Source organism: Physeter macrocephalus, chromosome 15, assembly GCF_002837175.3.
Source record: "Physeter macrocephalus isolate SW-GA chromosome 15, ASM283717v5, whole genome shotgun sequence".
Classification (NCBI taxonomy): Eukaryota; Metazoa; Chordata; class Mammalia; order Artiodactyla; family Physeteridae; genus Physeter; species Physeter macrocephalus.
This window is the reverse complement of record NC_041228.1, coordinates 38,248,524-38,265,297: the sequence shown is the minus strand read 5'-3', so window position 1 is coordinate 38,265,297 and position 16,774 is coordinate 38,248,524. Positions and strand designations below refer to the sequence as shown.

The 16,774-nt window shown below is 42.9% G+C and overlaps 1 protein-coding gene across 7 annotated transcripts in view; it reads left to right on the top strand.

Moving 5' to 3' along the window:
* Positions 1-16,774, top strand: part of MATN2 (matrilin 2) — a 175,881-nt gene that overhangs the window by 157,245 nt on the left and 1,862 nt on the right. For 5 of the 7 annotated variants that reach the window (XM_028500794.2, XM_028500797.2, XM_028500796.2 and 2 more), the window contains 8 exons: positions 2,146-2,268; positions 3,746-3,868; positions 6,114-6,236; positions 10,231-10,644; positions 13,359-13,511; positions 14,553-14,624; positions 14,914-15,048; positions 15,428-15,526. In XM_028500794.2, the coding sequence (XP_028356595.1) occupies positions 2,146-2,268; positions 3,746-3,868; positions 6,114-6,236; positions 10,231-10,644; positions 13,359-13,511; positions 14,553-14,624; positions 14,914-15,048; positions 15,428-15,526 (1,242 nt within the window). The remainder of the gene's footprint in view (positions 1-2,145; positions 2,269-3,745; positions 3,869-6,113; positions 6,237-10,230; positions 10,645-13,358; positions 13,512-14,552; positions 14,625-14,913; positions 15,049-15,427; positions 15,527-16,774) is intronic. The other 2 variants (XM_024115899.3, XM_028500795.2) reach the window with 1 other exon arrangement.

Here is a 16,774-nt window from a genome sequence, read left to right as displayed (position 1 = left end):
CGGCCATGGCTCACCGGCCCAGCCGCTCCGCGGCACGTGGGATCTTCCCGGACCGGGGCACGAACCCGCGTCCCCTGCATCGGCAGGCGGACTCTCAACCATTGCACCACCAGGGAAGCCCCATGGAGTATTCTTAATATAAATTCATGGTGAGGAAAAAAGTGCTCGCCTCCACAGCCAGCCAGCTGTCTGTATTATGGATCACTCAGCTGCATTTCCACTCAATACTATGTGAGGGATTACCCCAAGCCATCAGGTGATGTTCTGCATTAATAATGAGTCTAGACTGTGCCCAGAGAAGTAAGTCATGTTCAGAGCGAAGAGGAAGGGACAGCTCTGCTTTGACTCTCCTCTGCAGTTATAATGTTAGTTGACATAATGCCTTCCCATTGTACGATTTTGGCGGCGCTTCTGCCCAAAGACAAGCACAATTCCCTTCATGTTTGGAAGCTTACTTTAGAATATAGCAACGCAGTGTAGCTAGGGAAAACATTTATTTAGCTAGGGATTTATTATCAGAAGATTACATGTTTAATCTGCTGCTATCACTTATTAGCATTTGATGTTGGCAAGCCATTAATCTTCCCAAACCGTAGTTTCCCTAGCTGGTAAATGAGAACGACAAGAGCTGCTTTAATTAACGCATAGGGTGGTTCTCAGGACTCCCTTCCAAAAACAATACTGCAAAAATGTCTTAGAAAAAAGCGTATGGTCTGTGCCTGACTATAAAAGTGATTATGCACTTTGGAGCATTTATTTAATAACCTCAAGTCATATCCATTGTAGAAATTCTCCTCGATCTGAAATGATAGCGTTGACTCTCAGAATTATGTTTGGTTCTTATAAAAAAATCACTTCCCACCTGTCCTCAGTAATGGGTTTTTTTAACTATCAGCCTGGTTTTCACAGGTTCACAAACCTGCTCCCACAGAAGCTGCCCCAGCCATGTGGACGGCAATGTCATCCTGCAGTAGCTCAGTCCTGTAACCTCAGAGTCACCTGTGACTCTTCTGTCATATCCATATGAAGATAAACTCTTTATATCAACCCATCAGCAAAGCTTGTAGGCTCTACCTTCAAAGTACAGGCACAGTCTGACCCTTCTCACCAGCCTGTCTGGGCACCAGGATCGGTGCACTGCGTTTCTTCCAGCTCTCCGTGCTCCAGCCTTCCTTGTGCCCCATTCTGTGCACAGTAGTCCTTTAAAAATAAAGTCAGTTCATGTCTCTCCACTGCTTAAAACCGTAGAATGACCCCTTCTTACTTAGATGCAACCACTGCCTGTGACTCCCATGTGGTCTATCCCGGCTTATCACTTGCCTGGCCCCCTGGTCTCCTTACCTTCCCTGAAACGTGCCACACCCACTCTTACCACTGCCATTTGCAGATGTTGTTCTCCTTGGATGCTGTTCTTTCCAAACACTAAGTATTCACCCATCTCTTTCTTCAGGGCTCTGCTCAGCGTCACCTTCTCTGACTGCAGCATGTAAAATAACAAGCCGTCCCTATGCCCCAAACCAGTGGGCACTCTCCATCCCCCTTATCCTGCTTTTCCCCATAGCACCTTCCCCATCTAACATATATGTTTGTCTGTCATTTGTCTTGCCCCCTCTTTCCTCCCACCCTTGCCACCAAATGTAAACTTCACAAAAGCAGAAACTTCGTTTTATTCATTGTTACATCCCCAGACCCAGAAGAGTACCTGACTCAGGGAGAAGGGACTCATGAAATATTCCACAACTCGGTGAACAAATGAATGAATGACTGGATGGATGGATGACCAAAGTAGGACACATACATGCATACATAAGCAGATATGTAGATAAGCTGACATTACAGTTATATGATAATCAATGATGTGGAACTTATTTTCTAATATTTATAGGCCATTTTTATCTCTCCTTTTGTAACTTTTCTTTCCATGTCTTTTGTTCATTTTTCCTATGGAGATGATCATATTGTTTTATTTTATGTGCTCTTTATATATTAAGAATTTTTGCTCATAGACATGCTTTCTATTTTGAAATGTGCCCTGTGGGATAAAGTACTGCTTTAAGGTGTCTGAAATGTCTTATAAGATTGAATAAGTAACTAATGTATGAATCATTTCCTTTTTCTCTTTCTCTAATTCCATTGGATTGTCAGAATTGGACTCTTGTGCTTTGGGGAACCATGGTTGTGAACATTCGTGTGTAAGCAGTGGAGGCTCTTTTGTGTGCCAGTGCTTTGAAGGGTATATACTCCGTGAAGATGGGAAAACCTGCAGAAGTAAGTTTTTATTGGAGTGGGCTCACATTACTGTATCTGACCTCTGCATGAAATCCACCGTCCTGATCTCTGTGTATCAGTTACTCTCAAAAACCAATGCCAGGGCTTCCCTGGTGGCGCAGTGGTTGGGAGTCCACCTGCCGATGCAGGGGACACGGGTTCGTGCCCCAGTCCAGGAAGATCCCACATGCCGAAGAGCGACTGGGCCCGTGAGCCATGGCCGCTGAGCCTGCGCGTCCGGAGCCTGTGCTCCGCAATGGGAGAGGCCACAGCAGTGAGAGGCCCACGTACCGAAGAAAAAAAAAAAAAACAATGCCACAAGACCACTAAATGTAATGTGGGATCCTGGTTCAGAAAAAAATGACTTTGGCTTAAAAACTAAGGAAATATAAATAAGCTATGGACTTTAGTTGATATTACTGTATCAGTAATGGTCCATTAATTGTAACAAACGTGTCACACTAGTATAATATGTTAATAATAGTGGAAACTGGGTATGGGGTTTATAGGGCCTCTCTGTACTATCTTCAGTTTTTCTGTAGATCTAAAACTGTCCTAAATAATAAAGTCTATTAAAAAGAAAACAAACAAATGGACAAATGAAAAAAGTCAGTGCCAGAGCTACAGCCGAAGGTGTTCATTTATGCCCTGTGGAAAGAAACGACAGGTTGGCAGTGTGCTCTACTGGAAGGATGTACAGTCTGAAATCCAGTATTCTGTCAGCTTCTAGCTCTGCCATTTATTAGCTGGGCAAGTTGCTTAACTTCTCTGAGCCTCTGTTTCTTTGTCTTTAATAGTATTGTTGTTGTTGTTTCTGGTGGCACAAATCCCTCTTAGAGACCACCTGATGATGAGGCCATTCTGCGTCTCAGAAAGCAAGCCCTCTTAGATGGGGCCGAGACACGTCTCTGTATAGTCAAAGGGGAGTGTGTAACCCTGAGCAAATGACTCCCACCCCATCAGTTGTCTTTTTCTCAAGCTTCTCAAAAGTACTTTACAAAGAACAACTCATATTTCACATTTGAAGAAAAGATGGGTAACTGGAAGTATTTTTCTCGTTTTTCAGAAAGGAAAGGTAAGGTTAAGTCATTCTCCGAAGTCATATGTCAGGGAAAAAGCCAAAATTAGATTTCAGTGCCACTAATCTAAATTGAGATTTAATCTCCTAAGTAATCATACCAACAGTGTTTCCTTCCTGATATCACAAACTGCATCTGCAGAAAGCGGATGATGGATTGCATATTTATGAGACACTGAAGTAGGTGCTGGTGAATGACGGTGGCGGTGATAGTGAGGAAGCTGGGAGAGTGAGCCTGAATTAGAGCCGCTGAAGTTCATCCTCAGTTTTACCTTCCTCCCCACGGATCACTGAGCTCAGGTGGCCCTGAAGTCCAGTGGCTGAGATGGATGGAAATTCCCAGGTGAAGCCCAGGGAAAATTGATGTTGGTAACATTTAACTTGCTCTGCTATCCGCAGGGAAAGATGTCTGCCAAGCAGTAGACCACGGCTGTGAACACATTTGCGTGAACAGTGATGAGTCGTACATCTGCAAGTGCTTGGAGGGATTCCGACTCGCTGAGGACGGGAAACACTGCAGAAGTAAGTGGCTTCAAGGTAGAGGCGGACTTTTCCATCTGTGGGTCTTGGACAGTTGGAGAACTTCATTAAACATTGAAAGTCTTCCTTTATAATCAATGTCACTATTGTTAAGTTCCTGCCTTGGGTGCTCTGAAACTGTTGTGCTAGTGATCAGTACAATAGACCCTTAGTTCTTCAAGAATTTCTCAGTCAAGGTCCTGAGTTGTCAGGCTCTTCGCTGCTTTTCACTTTCTCCCAGCTGTAGGCCCTTTCCACAAGAGTTGTGTGGATGCCCAGAGCCTAGCACTGTGCCTGGCTAGTCTTTGGATAGGATTAGAATCTCTGCCAGCAATCTCTATAAGGATCAAAGAATAGTTATAGTGCTACTTCTTCTTGGAAAACCTTGTAAGTAAGGGCAGAAGGTGCGAGAAGGGCCGAAAGGATTTTCTGTGAGTCTTGTTTATCCATTCTATCATTTGCTTCTGTAGGTCACTCAAAACAGATTCTGAGAGTTTACTTAGAAGGTATATTGGTCAGGGTTCTCCAGAGAACCAATAAAATGTATGTGTAAGTGTGTGTGTGTGTGTGTGTGTGTGTGTGTGTGTGTGTGTGTTTGTGTGTGTGTGTGTGTATAGATCGATAGATAGACAGGGAATCTGTAGGACAGGCTGGCAGGCTGGAGACCCAGGGAAGAACCGATGTTGCAGCTGTAATCCAAAGGCAGTCTGGAAGCAGAATTCCCTCTTCCTTTTGGGGAATTCAGTCTTTTTTTCTCGAAAGGTCTTCAAGATAAGGCCCACCCACAATATGGAGGATAATCTGCTTTACTCAAAGTCTCCTGATTTAAATGTTAATCTCATCTAAAAAAAATACCTTCACAGCAACATCTAGACTGGTGTTTGATGCAACAACTGGGCACCATAGCCTAGACAAGGTGACACATCAAGTTAACCATCACAGCCCCCAACAGAAGAGACAGAGTTGGCCGAGCTCAGTGAGGTGGGCAGTAGACAAGAAGAGGGTGGGGATTTTTCCTCCACTGTGAGATTCTGAGCTGTTAATCCCTACTTTGGGGCATCTGGACACTGTCTACTTGCTTTTGTGATACTCTGCTCCAGTGGGCAGGATGTTCTTTTAGTTTTAAAAAAAAATTCACTTGCTGTTGAGGTTGATTTGGGGGAATATCCTCATGGATACCGGAAATAACTGGGGGCCTCCACAGGTCAACCTTAGTGGGGTTGGGGAGAACTCATTCCTCATTCTTCTGCCAGGAAGAGGGGCTTCTACTGTTAGTGAGAAGTTCTGTCTGAAAAACCAATTCCTGGGATGCCCGTGGGTCCGTGGCCTGACTCTGCAGGGCTCTCTACACTAGCCTATGTTTTGCCTTCACAAGGGGGTGTCCTACAGAGCTTGTGGCTACAGTTCTGCCCATTATGTCTGCCTGAGCCATTTGTTCATGCTTCTCTTTCTGTAAACATGGGCACACACGTGCATCATTTCTTCATTCAACATATTTTTTGCTCAATAAGTAGAGCTATTTGTACACAATTGTACACAAGGCACAACTTCTTCCTGCGAAATTTGATTGCTGAATCAAATTCCACCATTCCCACTTCCAGAGGGATCTGTAGTCACTGATTCCAATTTTGTAGGAAGCTTCTCCTTTTAGGGAGCTAATGACAGAAAAGAACCAGAGAACCAAAGGCTTTCATGCCGTGGAGGAGGACTACTCAGGACACATCCTGCTTCAGCTGTGTCATCAACTGGTTGTATGACCTTGGGCAACTCTGTGAAACTTCGTTTCTTCATTTATACATTGGGTATAATTATCCCTGCCCTCCTCTTTCCACAGGATGTTGTGAAGATTAAAAGACTGTAGCTACTTTGGAGAGTTTAAAGTATCTCACACATGAGAAATGTTCATCAGACAATTAAGACTGAAGCGTTTGGGATGTCTATGGGGAAAAATCAGTAGCTTGGGAAAATCAAAACTCAAAGCACATCGAACAATTCTAAAAATTAACAGTAAATCCAGGACACCTGATCACCCATCTTACCATTCAGTTTCATGGGAACTAGAGCTTTCTGAGAGGTTTCCTTTACCATGCCCTATCCTGAGTATTAGACTGAAAAGGGGGATGTTATAGAGGAAGTTTGAACAGAGATTTTTTTAATGGATTATTTCTATGATCTGTTCTGACATGACTGTTCAATCCAGCTCATTTCTACATTGATGAGGTTGCTTTACTTCCTACATTACCCTCAGGGAAGGATGTCTGCAAATCAACCTACCATGGCTGTGAACACATTTGCGTTAATCTTGGCAGTTCTTACATCTGCAAATGCTCAGAGGGATTCATTCTAGCTGAGGATGGAAGACGGTGCAAAAGTAAGTGATCTCAACTTGGTTTTTTGCCTTAATTCGGTTTGGGAGCAATTGCTTTTTGGAGTATTTGCAGGAAATAAATCCCTCACCTCTGCTTCTACCATAGATATAAATGTGTATGCATAGATACAGAATGGGGAAGAGAGAGCTTAACTGCACCTATGAAAAAACTTCTGGTTTTAGTTGACAGTAAGTTCACTATCAGCTAAGAGGCCAGAATGATCCTAGCTGAATAAGAATATCTGGAATGAGGGAGGTAAGACTTGTGCTTTTAAACTTAAAAAATAATACCTCTAAAGTAGCAGGAAAAATCTTGTGTTTTTTTTTTTTTTTCTTTTTTGGTGGTATGCGGGCCCCTCACTACCGTGGCCTCTCCCGTCGCGGCGCACAGGCTCCGGCCGCGCAGGCCCAGCGGCCATGGCTCACGGGCCCAGCCGCTCCGCAGCACGTGGGATTCTCCCGGACCGGGGCACGAACCCGCGTCCCCTGCACCGGCAGGCGGACCGTCAACCACTGCGCCACCAGGGAAGCCCTTGAGTTATTTTATAATCTCAGAGTAGAGAAGAACTTTTGAAACATGACATGAAACATAAAAGAAAAAAAAAAGGGAAAATGTACAGTGAGAGATTAAAGCTACCATACATTTTTTTACCTGTTATCAGAGTTCAAAAAGTTTGATGATTCCTTATATTGGCAATGGTGTGTGTGTGTGTGTGTGTGTGTATATATATATATATATATATATATTTTTTTTTTTTTTTTCTTGGCTGCACTGGGTCTTAGTTGCGGCATGCGGGATCTTCATTGCCACGTGCGGGATCTTTTAGTTGCAGCACACGAACACTTAGTTGTGGCATGTGAGATCTAGTTCCCTGACCAGGTATCAAACCCAGACCCCTGCATTGGGAGTGTGGAGACTTTAGCCACTGGACCACCAGGGAAGTCTCCAGCAATGGTATGTTGTAATAGGCAATTGTAAATTCATCACTAGGTGTCTGAATTGGTACAACTTTTAGGAGGGCAATTTGGCGATATTTTAAAGGCAGTCCCAGTTCAGGAGTTTATCCCACAGATAAGTGCATGTGTTCTTATCACATAAGAACACATAGCCATATTTAAAGGGATATTTTGTGCAGCGTTATTTGCAGTAGCAAAAATGGGAAATAAGGTAAATATCTATCCATAAGATACTGATTAAATAAATTATGGTACATCTATACAATAGAATACTATACAGCTGTTAAAAGGAATGAAGCAGCTCTAGATGTATCCCCAAGATATTTTAGGTGAAAAAAGCACGGTGCTGAATGGTTTTTATAGTATGTTACCATTGATGTATTTTGCAAAAGGCGCTCTCTAACCTATATTCTCTCTCTCTCAATATAGATATAGATATATAGGTAGATAGAGATGGAGATATATAGATATAGATACCCTTGGTAGTGTTTGAAACTTTGTTCCATGTGCATGTAATATTTTTTTTAGAAAAAAATAAAGAAAAAGGATAGAGACAAGATTTAGAAAGCATCATAGTGGGGAAGTTCAATACGATGTCAAGTGAAAATAAAGGAAGATCTATGTAGAAAAAAAGACTTGAGGTACCTTTCAAATACCAAACTGACAATCTCCTCACTATTTATATGACACTCCCCCCAAACCCCAGGGAAAGAAAGGACACTGGGGAGAAGCTACAGCTGAGTATGAGGACAAAGACACTTTGTCTCAGAGAAGCTGTGTGATTAATTAGTTAAGATCAGGAGCTTCGACAGACCTGGATTTGAACCCCCTATTCATACATTTGTGTGACCTTGGAGAAATTATTTAACTTGAGTCTCAGTTTCTTCATTTAATATGAAGATAATACCTCACAGAATCGTCATGAGGAATACATGATATCATGTACTTAAAGGTGTTTAGCCCAGTGCTGGCACATTCCAATTGCTCAACAAATGACAGCTACAAATGTAATCATCAACAGCAGGGCTGTCTACAGATGGGACTTCAGTGGTGAAGTGATGAGTTCCTCATCAGGAGAGGTGTTCAGGTCCAGGCTGAATGAATGGCTACTGGGTAGGGATGCAGTAAAGATGTGAGCAACAGGGGTGGCTTTTAAAGGTCTTGTCCAACCCTGAAATTCTGGAACTCTGTGAAAATTAAGTTCAGAAAGCAAAACACTGCTCCGTTCCAGTCTCACTGACTTAACTACCAAAAGAAAACAACCAAGGAAAGCTGAGTGACCTTCCTGCAAACAAGTAGCCAGCAAGAGGGACTGTCATTCTCCCTGGATCTGAAAGTGAGAGTCTGGCACCTCTCACCCTGATGCTCTTCCACTTGACCTAGGATTCTTGTTTCCTGGTGAAGCCTTCTACACCCTTCTATGCATGGAGGCTGCAGGTGTTGGTTTCATTCTGTAAGAAAAGAGTATATGGGGAAGAAGAGAAAACAGATTCACTGCTGGAAAATTATTTCACTATTTCTGAAATCTGCTGGAGAGTCACGTGCACACTCCTTGAGATTCAGGCTATGAATGTAAATGAAGCTCTGAATTGGCCTTCTCCTCTTTCATTAATAACACATCAATAGGTTGGGTAAAGAGGACAAGCACTTAAGAAAGAGAGGAACCCAACTCTTCCAACACACACACACACACACACACAATTACATTAGCATGTTAGTTAAGCCCAAGAATAGAAATATTTTTGCATGTGTGTCTTTACTTCCTAATATTGCTGTGCTTCATTTTCAAATATTAGACAGCTGCTTGATATGTAAAAGAGAATGTATATTGCATACTGTAGACTGTTTGAAATGAGATCATTCATTTGGGATCTGTAAATTTTTCTTATGCAGCCCTAAATAACAAAAAAATCTCTCCACACCCAGTTTGCTTACGTATTTGCATAAAGCTTTTACTGTCACCCAATATGAGTTGCCTGGAAAACTTCCATATAGATAAAGAATTCACAGTGATAATTCATTTTAAAACTTTAAAAGGTCAATAGGGGGGAATTCCCTGGCGGTCCAGTGGTTGGGACTCTGTGCTTTCACTGCCGAGGGCCCAGGTTCGGTCCCTGGTTGGGGAGCTAGGATCCCATAGGCTGTGTGGCTCGGCCAAAAAAAAAAAAAAAAAAAAAAAAAAAAAATTCAATAGAATACTTACGGGTGTGCTACTCAATGGACACCACCTCTTTCGTTTATTCTGTCAACAAGCATTTATTTAACAACTATTGTGTGCCAGGTATTGGAGGTACAGAAATTAATGAGAAATGGCTCCTGCTGAGGAGGAACTGGCAGACTAGAGGAGGAAACTGACACATAATTAACTAGCTGTTGTACAGTGTGGAACATCGCGCAGAGTACATCGGACTACAGCAACGTGGTGTCAAGGATTTTGCTTTGGTCACTGTTGCAGTCCTGCTGCACTGACTGCCTTACACAAAGCAGGTGCTCAATAAACAATTTTTTGTCGACTAAACTAGTAGTGTTAGGGCTACACAGAGAGTAACCAAGACAAGCTGGGTTACTAGGAAATCTCCCTGGAAGAGGTGATGGCCGAGCTGAACTGGAAGACTTTCCAAGTCCGTTGTCTGTCAGATGCCAGCACCGGGGTGATATCACCCGCCTGGAGTAAAGTTATTGGAATCTTTTGGGTGCTATCAGACCCTTCAGAGTACTGTACACACAGTCCCTCCCAGACCTGGCTGCCGGTGACCCAGGGTACAGTGTGGACCTGGTTTCCAATTTGTACATCTGCTGTGTGTTTTTGCTTGTGGAAAATACTACTTTTTAACAATTTGACAAGCCGCATATAAAGGCAATTCTGAGCATTATTATTGCTCGTCACTCTCCCTACACTTTGTCTGTCCTGTGTATTATGTAAAGAATGAAGGTGGCTCTCCCAAGTGGTTATGCCTCCAGTGGAAGCAGTTTTCTTCTTCTCTTGTGCATAAGTGATTTTTATCATTTAACTAGCTCAACTTTCCTTTCATTCCTGTAGGATGCACTGAAGGCCCAGTTGACCTGGTCTTTGTGATCGATGGATCCAAGAGCCTTGGAGAAGAGAATTTTGAGATTGTGAAGCAGTTTGTCACTGGAATTATAGATTCCTTGGCAATTTCCCCAAAAGCCGCTCGAGTGGGGCTGCTCCAGTATTCCACGCAGGTCCGCACAGAGTTTACCCTGAGAAACTTCAGCTCGGCCAAAGACATGAAAAAAGCTGTGGCCCACATGAAATACATGGGCAAGGGCTCTATGACCGGACTGGCTCTGAAACACATGTTTGAGAGAAGTTTTACCCAAGTAGAAGGGGCCAGGCCTCTCTCCGCACAGGTGCCCAGAGTGGCCATCGTGTTAACAGATGGACGGGCTCAGGATGATGTCTCCGAGTGGGCCAGTAAAGCCCAGGCCAATGGTAATATGGGATGGAGGTGTGGTTTACACCACTCAAGGTTCGGGTTTCTTAAACTCACTTGGTGTTCACATGGGGCCACAGGAGTGAGATTCTTTGAGCGGACAGAAAGGCTTCTTGTCACCACTGTTACACACCTTTACTAAACTGCCACCTAGTGGCTTTAAAGGCACCCCACAGGAGTTAAAGGACTCCAGAAGGATACGAATATCTTGCGGACTGGAAGGTCTACACGCAGACTATACCTGAGTAATCATCTACTGTGATTTACTAGCCAGGGTGCAACCTCTAGAGCAGAGAATCCATCCTGCACGTGCTATTTAACCAGAGAAATACACAACAGTTCCCAGACACTGGTCTGGTTGCTTTAGAACCACCTGAAGAGCTTGATAAAAATAATAGACTCCTGGTAGGAGGAACACTTACCAATACTCTTTTTTCTTTTTTAAGCAATGCTGCCAGTGAACACTCAGGGAGTGCAGTAGCCTTAAGACAGCGAATACTCTTGTGTTTGCAGTAGGCAAAAGTTAACTTTTGAGAGAATCAAAATGTCAGACAAGATCATGACTCTAAACTCTGGTTGCTCAGTAGAGCTCAGCCTCTTCTCTGAGGTTTGTCTGACTCCATGTATAATGCAGAGGGGACTTGAGGTTACTTCATTTGTGTATGGATGTCAAGTGTGGCGGGGGAATATGGCTCTTGATGAAAGGAACCCCAAAAGCTATGACAAAAGCTATGACGGTTGGTGGAGAGAGCTTGAGGGAAAGTGTCTGGATTCCTTGGGGAGATGAGAAACCTTGAGGTTGTGAAGCAGTTTGCTTGAAAGCCGCTTTCTTTAAGAACTTGTCGAGGGCACATTGCTTCAGCAGGTCCTATAAGTAAGTGGGAAAGGATATGTACCAACCAGGGCTTCATCCAAGACTTTATGGACTCAGTGCCTCCATCAGGCATGGAACACAGTACATGTGTGACCAGTCCTTGCTGAGTGAATGAACAAAGGATGAAAGTGCTGGCAATAGCGTTGGTGAACTTCGTTCCTGCTCACAGAAAGTCTGGTTCACGTCATCATTCAGTCACTCTCTTCACAGAGGAGGCCGTTTTATTGATATTGCTTATGTCACTTTTTTTCTGAACCCAGTAGAGTAGGAGGCACAAAAAGTGTCCTGCCTGAATCATCTGGGTGGATTTTAAAACTGGCTGCTCACACCCAGTTCCCCTGCTTCTAGACTAGCTTACCTGAGCCTATGTCAAACCCACAGCCCCCTCTAACCTGCATTCTTAAAATGTATAGGGGAAGCACCCTGTCTCCAGAGACAGTTGTCAACCCTTTTATCTGTCTCACTGAAGCCAATCTACCTTACTCTTACCCACTCAAATTTCCACGAATCCTCCAAAGACAGGTGGTGGAAGAAACAGATGTTTACTTGGTTCTTGAATCAACAAGATTTATCTGAAGTGACATCCTCTAATGAATTTAATTACTCCTATGTAGAGTAGTTATCCTTTTTAGGAAGTTGTGCATAAAAAGTCACTGGGCTCTCAAATATGCTGAACTGGGCTGTTGACCTGACATAGACTAGAACGAGGCCAACTCTTGCCCTTTGGCTTAAAGAGCCATTTTTATGTCCATTAAAAAAAAAAATCTAGTCTAATGAATTAGCCAGAATAAGATACCTGCTGAAAAATGTTGAAAATCAAGCAGAACTTAAGTTCTTATTATGTTCTACTTTCAAATGAAGAGGATATTGGGGAAGGGAGTCTAATGATTTTGTTTAGAAAAGCTTTGGGAACAATCTCATATGCCTCTTGAAATCTAAGGTTGATACTTGCGTTTGTTCTTTTTTCTGACTTAGGGGATTTCCATTGGTCTGCAGATTCTCCTTTTCAGCTTAGCACCTCCTCACAAGGCTCTGTCCTCCCAAGATGGGTGGGCAGAATACAGCTTCACTTGGCCACAGGTCACTTAAAGTTCCTATCTGTACCTCTGAGAAGTAGAAACCAGGTTACAAGGTCATAAACTGACCTGTTTCTTAGAATTCTCCCAGAAGAGATTCTCATTTAGTAAGCCATAAGGTAGTGTGCTCTTTTCTACTTTACCCACAAGGCTAATTCAGGGAAAAGTTGAAGATTTGTTAATGACCTTGTCCAGAGCTGAGCAACAGGTTGGTGGTCTAGCTCCCCAACCTCTCCTTCATGCCTCACCTTCCTCTCTCTTGGATCCGTCTTTTGCTCACAAGGCCAAAATAAAAATGATGCAAAAGTAAAGGGAGGTTGACATGGACTCCTCAAATCACACCACTTATTAATATCTAGCTGGCTTTGGGTGCAGTACACACAACTTCCAGATTCGGGGAATACAACCCTAACTACCGTGTTCTTTTTTTTAATTTAAGTAAAGTTGGTTTACAATGTTGTGTTAGTTTCAGGTATACAGCAAAGTGATTCAGATTATATCTATATCACATATATATTATATATAATCACATAGATATATTATTCTTTTTCAGTCTTTTCCATTATAGGTTATCATAAGGTATTGAATACAGTTCCCTGTGCTATACAGTAGGACCCTGTTGTCTATTTTATATATAGTAGTGTGTATCTGTTAATCCCAAGCTCCTATTTTATCCCTTCCTCCTCTTTCCTCTCTGGTAACCGTTAAGTTTGTTTTCCATGTCTGTGTAACTACCCTGTTCTTAATTTGCTCTGTTCCTTAGGTGTAACCATGTATGCTGTTGGGGTAGGGAAAGCCATTGAGGAAGAACTACAAGAGATTGCCTCTGAGCCCACAGAAGAGCATCTCTTCTATGCCGAAGACTTCAGCACGATGGGCGAGATAAGTGATAAACTACGGAAAGGCATTTGTGAAGGTACTATAGCTTACGTCTAGGGGAGACCTTAGCAAACAGCAGCATGCGAATGAGAAATTCTCAATCCATTCCTTCAAAGTGCTCAAAAAAGTGCCTCCCTTGCAGGCAAGGCCAGTGATGCCCAGAAACACTAAGCACAAAAAGTGGAATAGGGGAGAGAGAAGACAAAATAATAGCTAACGTTGCTTGAGCACTTGCTCTGTACTGAGCAGGGTGATAGGTGTTCTGACACACGGCAAAATGCTTAATCCTCACAAAAACCCTATGGAGATGATCACGTAACTAGAAAAAACCATTACATGAATCAGGAAAGCTGACAATTTTGGGATACACCTGTAACTAGAGTGGAAAGGGATGGTAGTCCTTCCAAGCTCATTGATGAAAATTTAAAGAACGCCCTCTCGCATGGACTACTTCTGTTTACAGAACATTACACTGCCCTTTTGAATTTAGATTTTCTTATGTATAGGAGCCCTTTGTGCTTTTCTCCAGTTCACTATTGTGCCGGGTGTCCTTGCATATAGCAGTTCTGCCCATTTTTCCTTTTACTCCTGTCCCAGCTTCAGTCGCCAGTAAAATCCCAGTCAGTGATGTGTCTTATTCCTCCACAGGAAAGAGCACTGGGATGAAAGAGTCCAGGAAGGGAAGGCCTTTCAGATTTCTAATGCAACTTGATAATGTTTTGCCTCTAAGCTCTTTCATTTAAGCTGAAACGCCTCAAATGGAGCTGCTGCCACTGCAACTTAATCCTTGGACAAACTTTTTTTCCCACCCTACCTTCTAGACATTAACATTTTGGGGGATATTCTTAAGATGCATTTAAGGGATCCAGGCTTCTCTTACTAGAGAGAACTGCCCTAGAAAGGTCTTAGATTATCGGGGGAACCAAGTGCTTTTGTGAATCGGTGGTGTTACCAAATCAAACCAGAACATCCTGGGTGGTGGCAGGTAGGTAAGCAGTTGGTCTGGGACCAGTTTCCTAAAGAACACATGTGCCCATGTGGACAACTGTCACTCTTTTGGTCATCTTTTACCTCTCAGCTCTGGAAGACTCTGATGGAAGACGGGATTCCCCAGCAGGGGAACTGCCAAAGAGGGCCCACCAGCCAACAGGTACATTGTTTAAAAGCAGTATTCTTAGAATCTTTGGTTGATACCTGCACCATGGTTTCCCCACAGACAAAAGTTGTTCCATCACACAGGAAACATTTACTCTACACTTTTTTAAGCCATAGTTGGTAATAGCCTCTCTGCTGACAGTCTTTCTGCCATAGTATGTCCCAAAATAAAGCTATGTACCCCATTCTAGGAATACCAAGTACCTTACTCTGACAGTTGATGGCTGTACTATAACCACAACCATGTTAAACAGGTTTGACTTCAGTTTTCTTTCTCTTTACAGAATCTGAGCCAGTCACCATAAATATCCAAGACATACTTTCCTGTTCTAATTTTGCAGTGCAACACAGATATCTGTTTGAAGAAAACAATCTTGCACGGTCTACACAAAAACTTTTCCATTCGACAAAATCCTCAGGTAATTCCAAGTAAAATATTACTATAGGGTAATTTGCTATCAGCCTCTCAATTTGCCAACAAACTCAGCTTAAGGGAGGACAGGAAAGGAGGAAGTAGGAAGTAGGAGAGGGGGAAAGAGAAGAACTTAAGAAAAATGAGAACTAAAAAAATAAACTAAAAGAAAGTGGAGTAGTCTTCCCGCAGTCCACAATAAAGGCCACTTCCAGCATTGGAAGCACATACAGCCCTTTCCTGGTATTTACTGGATCTGGCTGCATGGAAAAAGTTGAACATTTCTTTCATTATGGTTTCCTTCATATGCTGATTCAGTCCTACTGTTATGCGTCTGGGAAGTTTGGTGGGTTATAGAAGTGAACACTTTCCATCTGCTTTCTTAGGAAGTCCTTTGGAAGAAAAACACAATCAATGCAAATGTGAAAACCTTATAATGTTCCAGAACCTTGCAAATGAAGAAGTAAGAAAATTAACGCAGCGCTATATCCTTTTCTAATGTTATGCTTCTGTATGGAATGCAAAGAATATTATCACAGCTTCAAAAAATTCTATATATGGGTATATATCAAATGAAGTCATTTCCATAAAGTCATGAACAGTGAACTCCAAGAAAGGCTTTTTCTTAAGCAGACTGATAGGTTCTTGAGAGCCAAGGGCAAGCCAAGCTTCCGGCACAGGTCAAGCACTTAGCTGCTATCTGCGTATCTGCTATCTGCATATCTGCGGTTGGTTCTAGGAGGTTTAGCAGTAAGGCCAGTCAGCCAGTCAGTATGCAAAGTAAAGAAAAAACAGACTTTAACTCCTTCTCTGCTGGGAGGACATGAAAGCTATATACCAGATCTGAAGTGCATTAAAGATACAGTGCGTATAGGCAAAGAATTATGTAGAATGAAGAGGTTCCAAAGTCTTTTACCTAAACTCCAAACCCTTCCTTTGGCCCCAAGCCACACTGCGGCCACATTTGGTCAGTCTGTAGGTTCTAGAGGACTGGGGTGGGATTTTTTTTGTTTGGCAGCAGAGATCTTTTATATCAGCACTCTAAGATGAAACATTCTACCAAGGGAACAGCAGGATCCAATGATTCATTAAAACAATTATTACAGGGGCTTCCCTGGTGGCGCAGTGGTTGAGAGTCCGCCTGCTGGTGCAGGGGACACAGGTTTGTGCCCCGGTCTGGGAGGATCCCACATGCCACGGAGCGGCTGGGCCCGTGAGCCATGGCCGCTGGGCCTGCGCGTCCGGAGCCTGTGCTCCGCAGCGGGAGAGGCCGCGGCGGTGAGAGGCCCGCGTACCACAAAAAAAAAAACAAAACAAACAATTATTACAAATAAAAGGGATGCTTTGTGATAATGGAGAAATGAGGATTCAGTGCTTTTATACACTGAACACCCTGCCAACTGCTCTGAACTTAAAATTATAGTAAGCTTATTAAAGCTGCCTGATATCTAGCTCAACATGCATCAACTAGTCTAAAGGGAAATGGTTTAATTCTGAATTATTTCTGTGCAAATGGGTTTATAAAATAAAGAACAGCATATAGCCATTCCCTCTGAAAACCATAAATATGCTCCATAAAGTAAAATAATCTGACAGTGTCTAATATAGGTGATGAATCCAGGCTCTCATTCTACCATTGAGGGAGCAGGTGGAGGGTATTAAGAAGCTTCAGGAAGGAAGACAAGTGTTTATTCTAATGCTCCTCTGCTCTGCCTTTTCCCAGCCCACCTCTG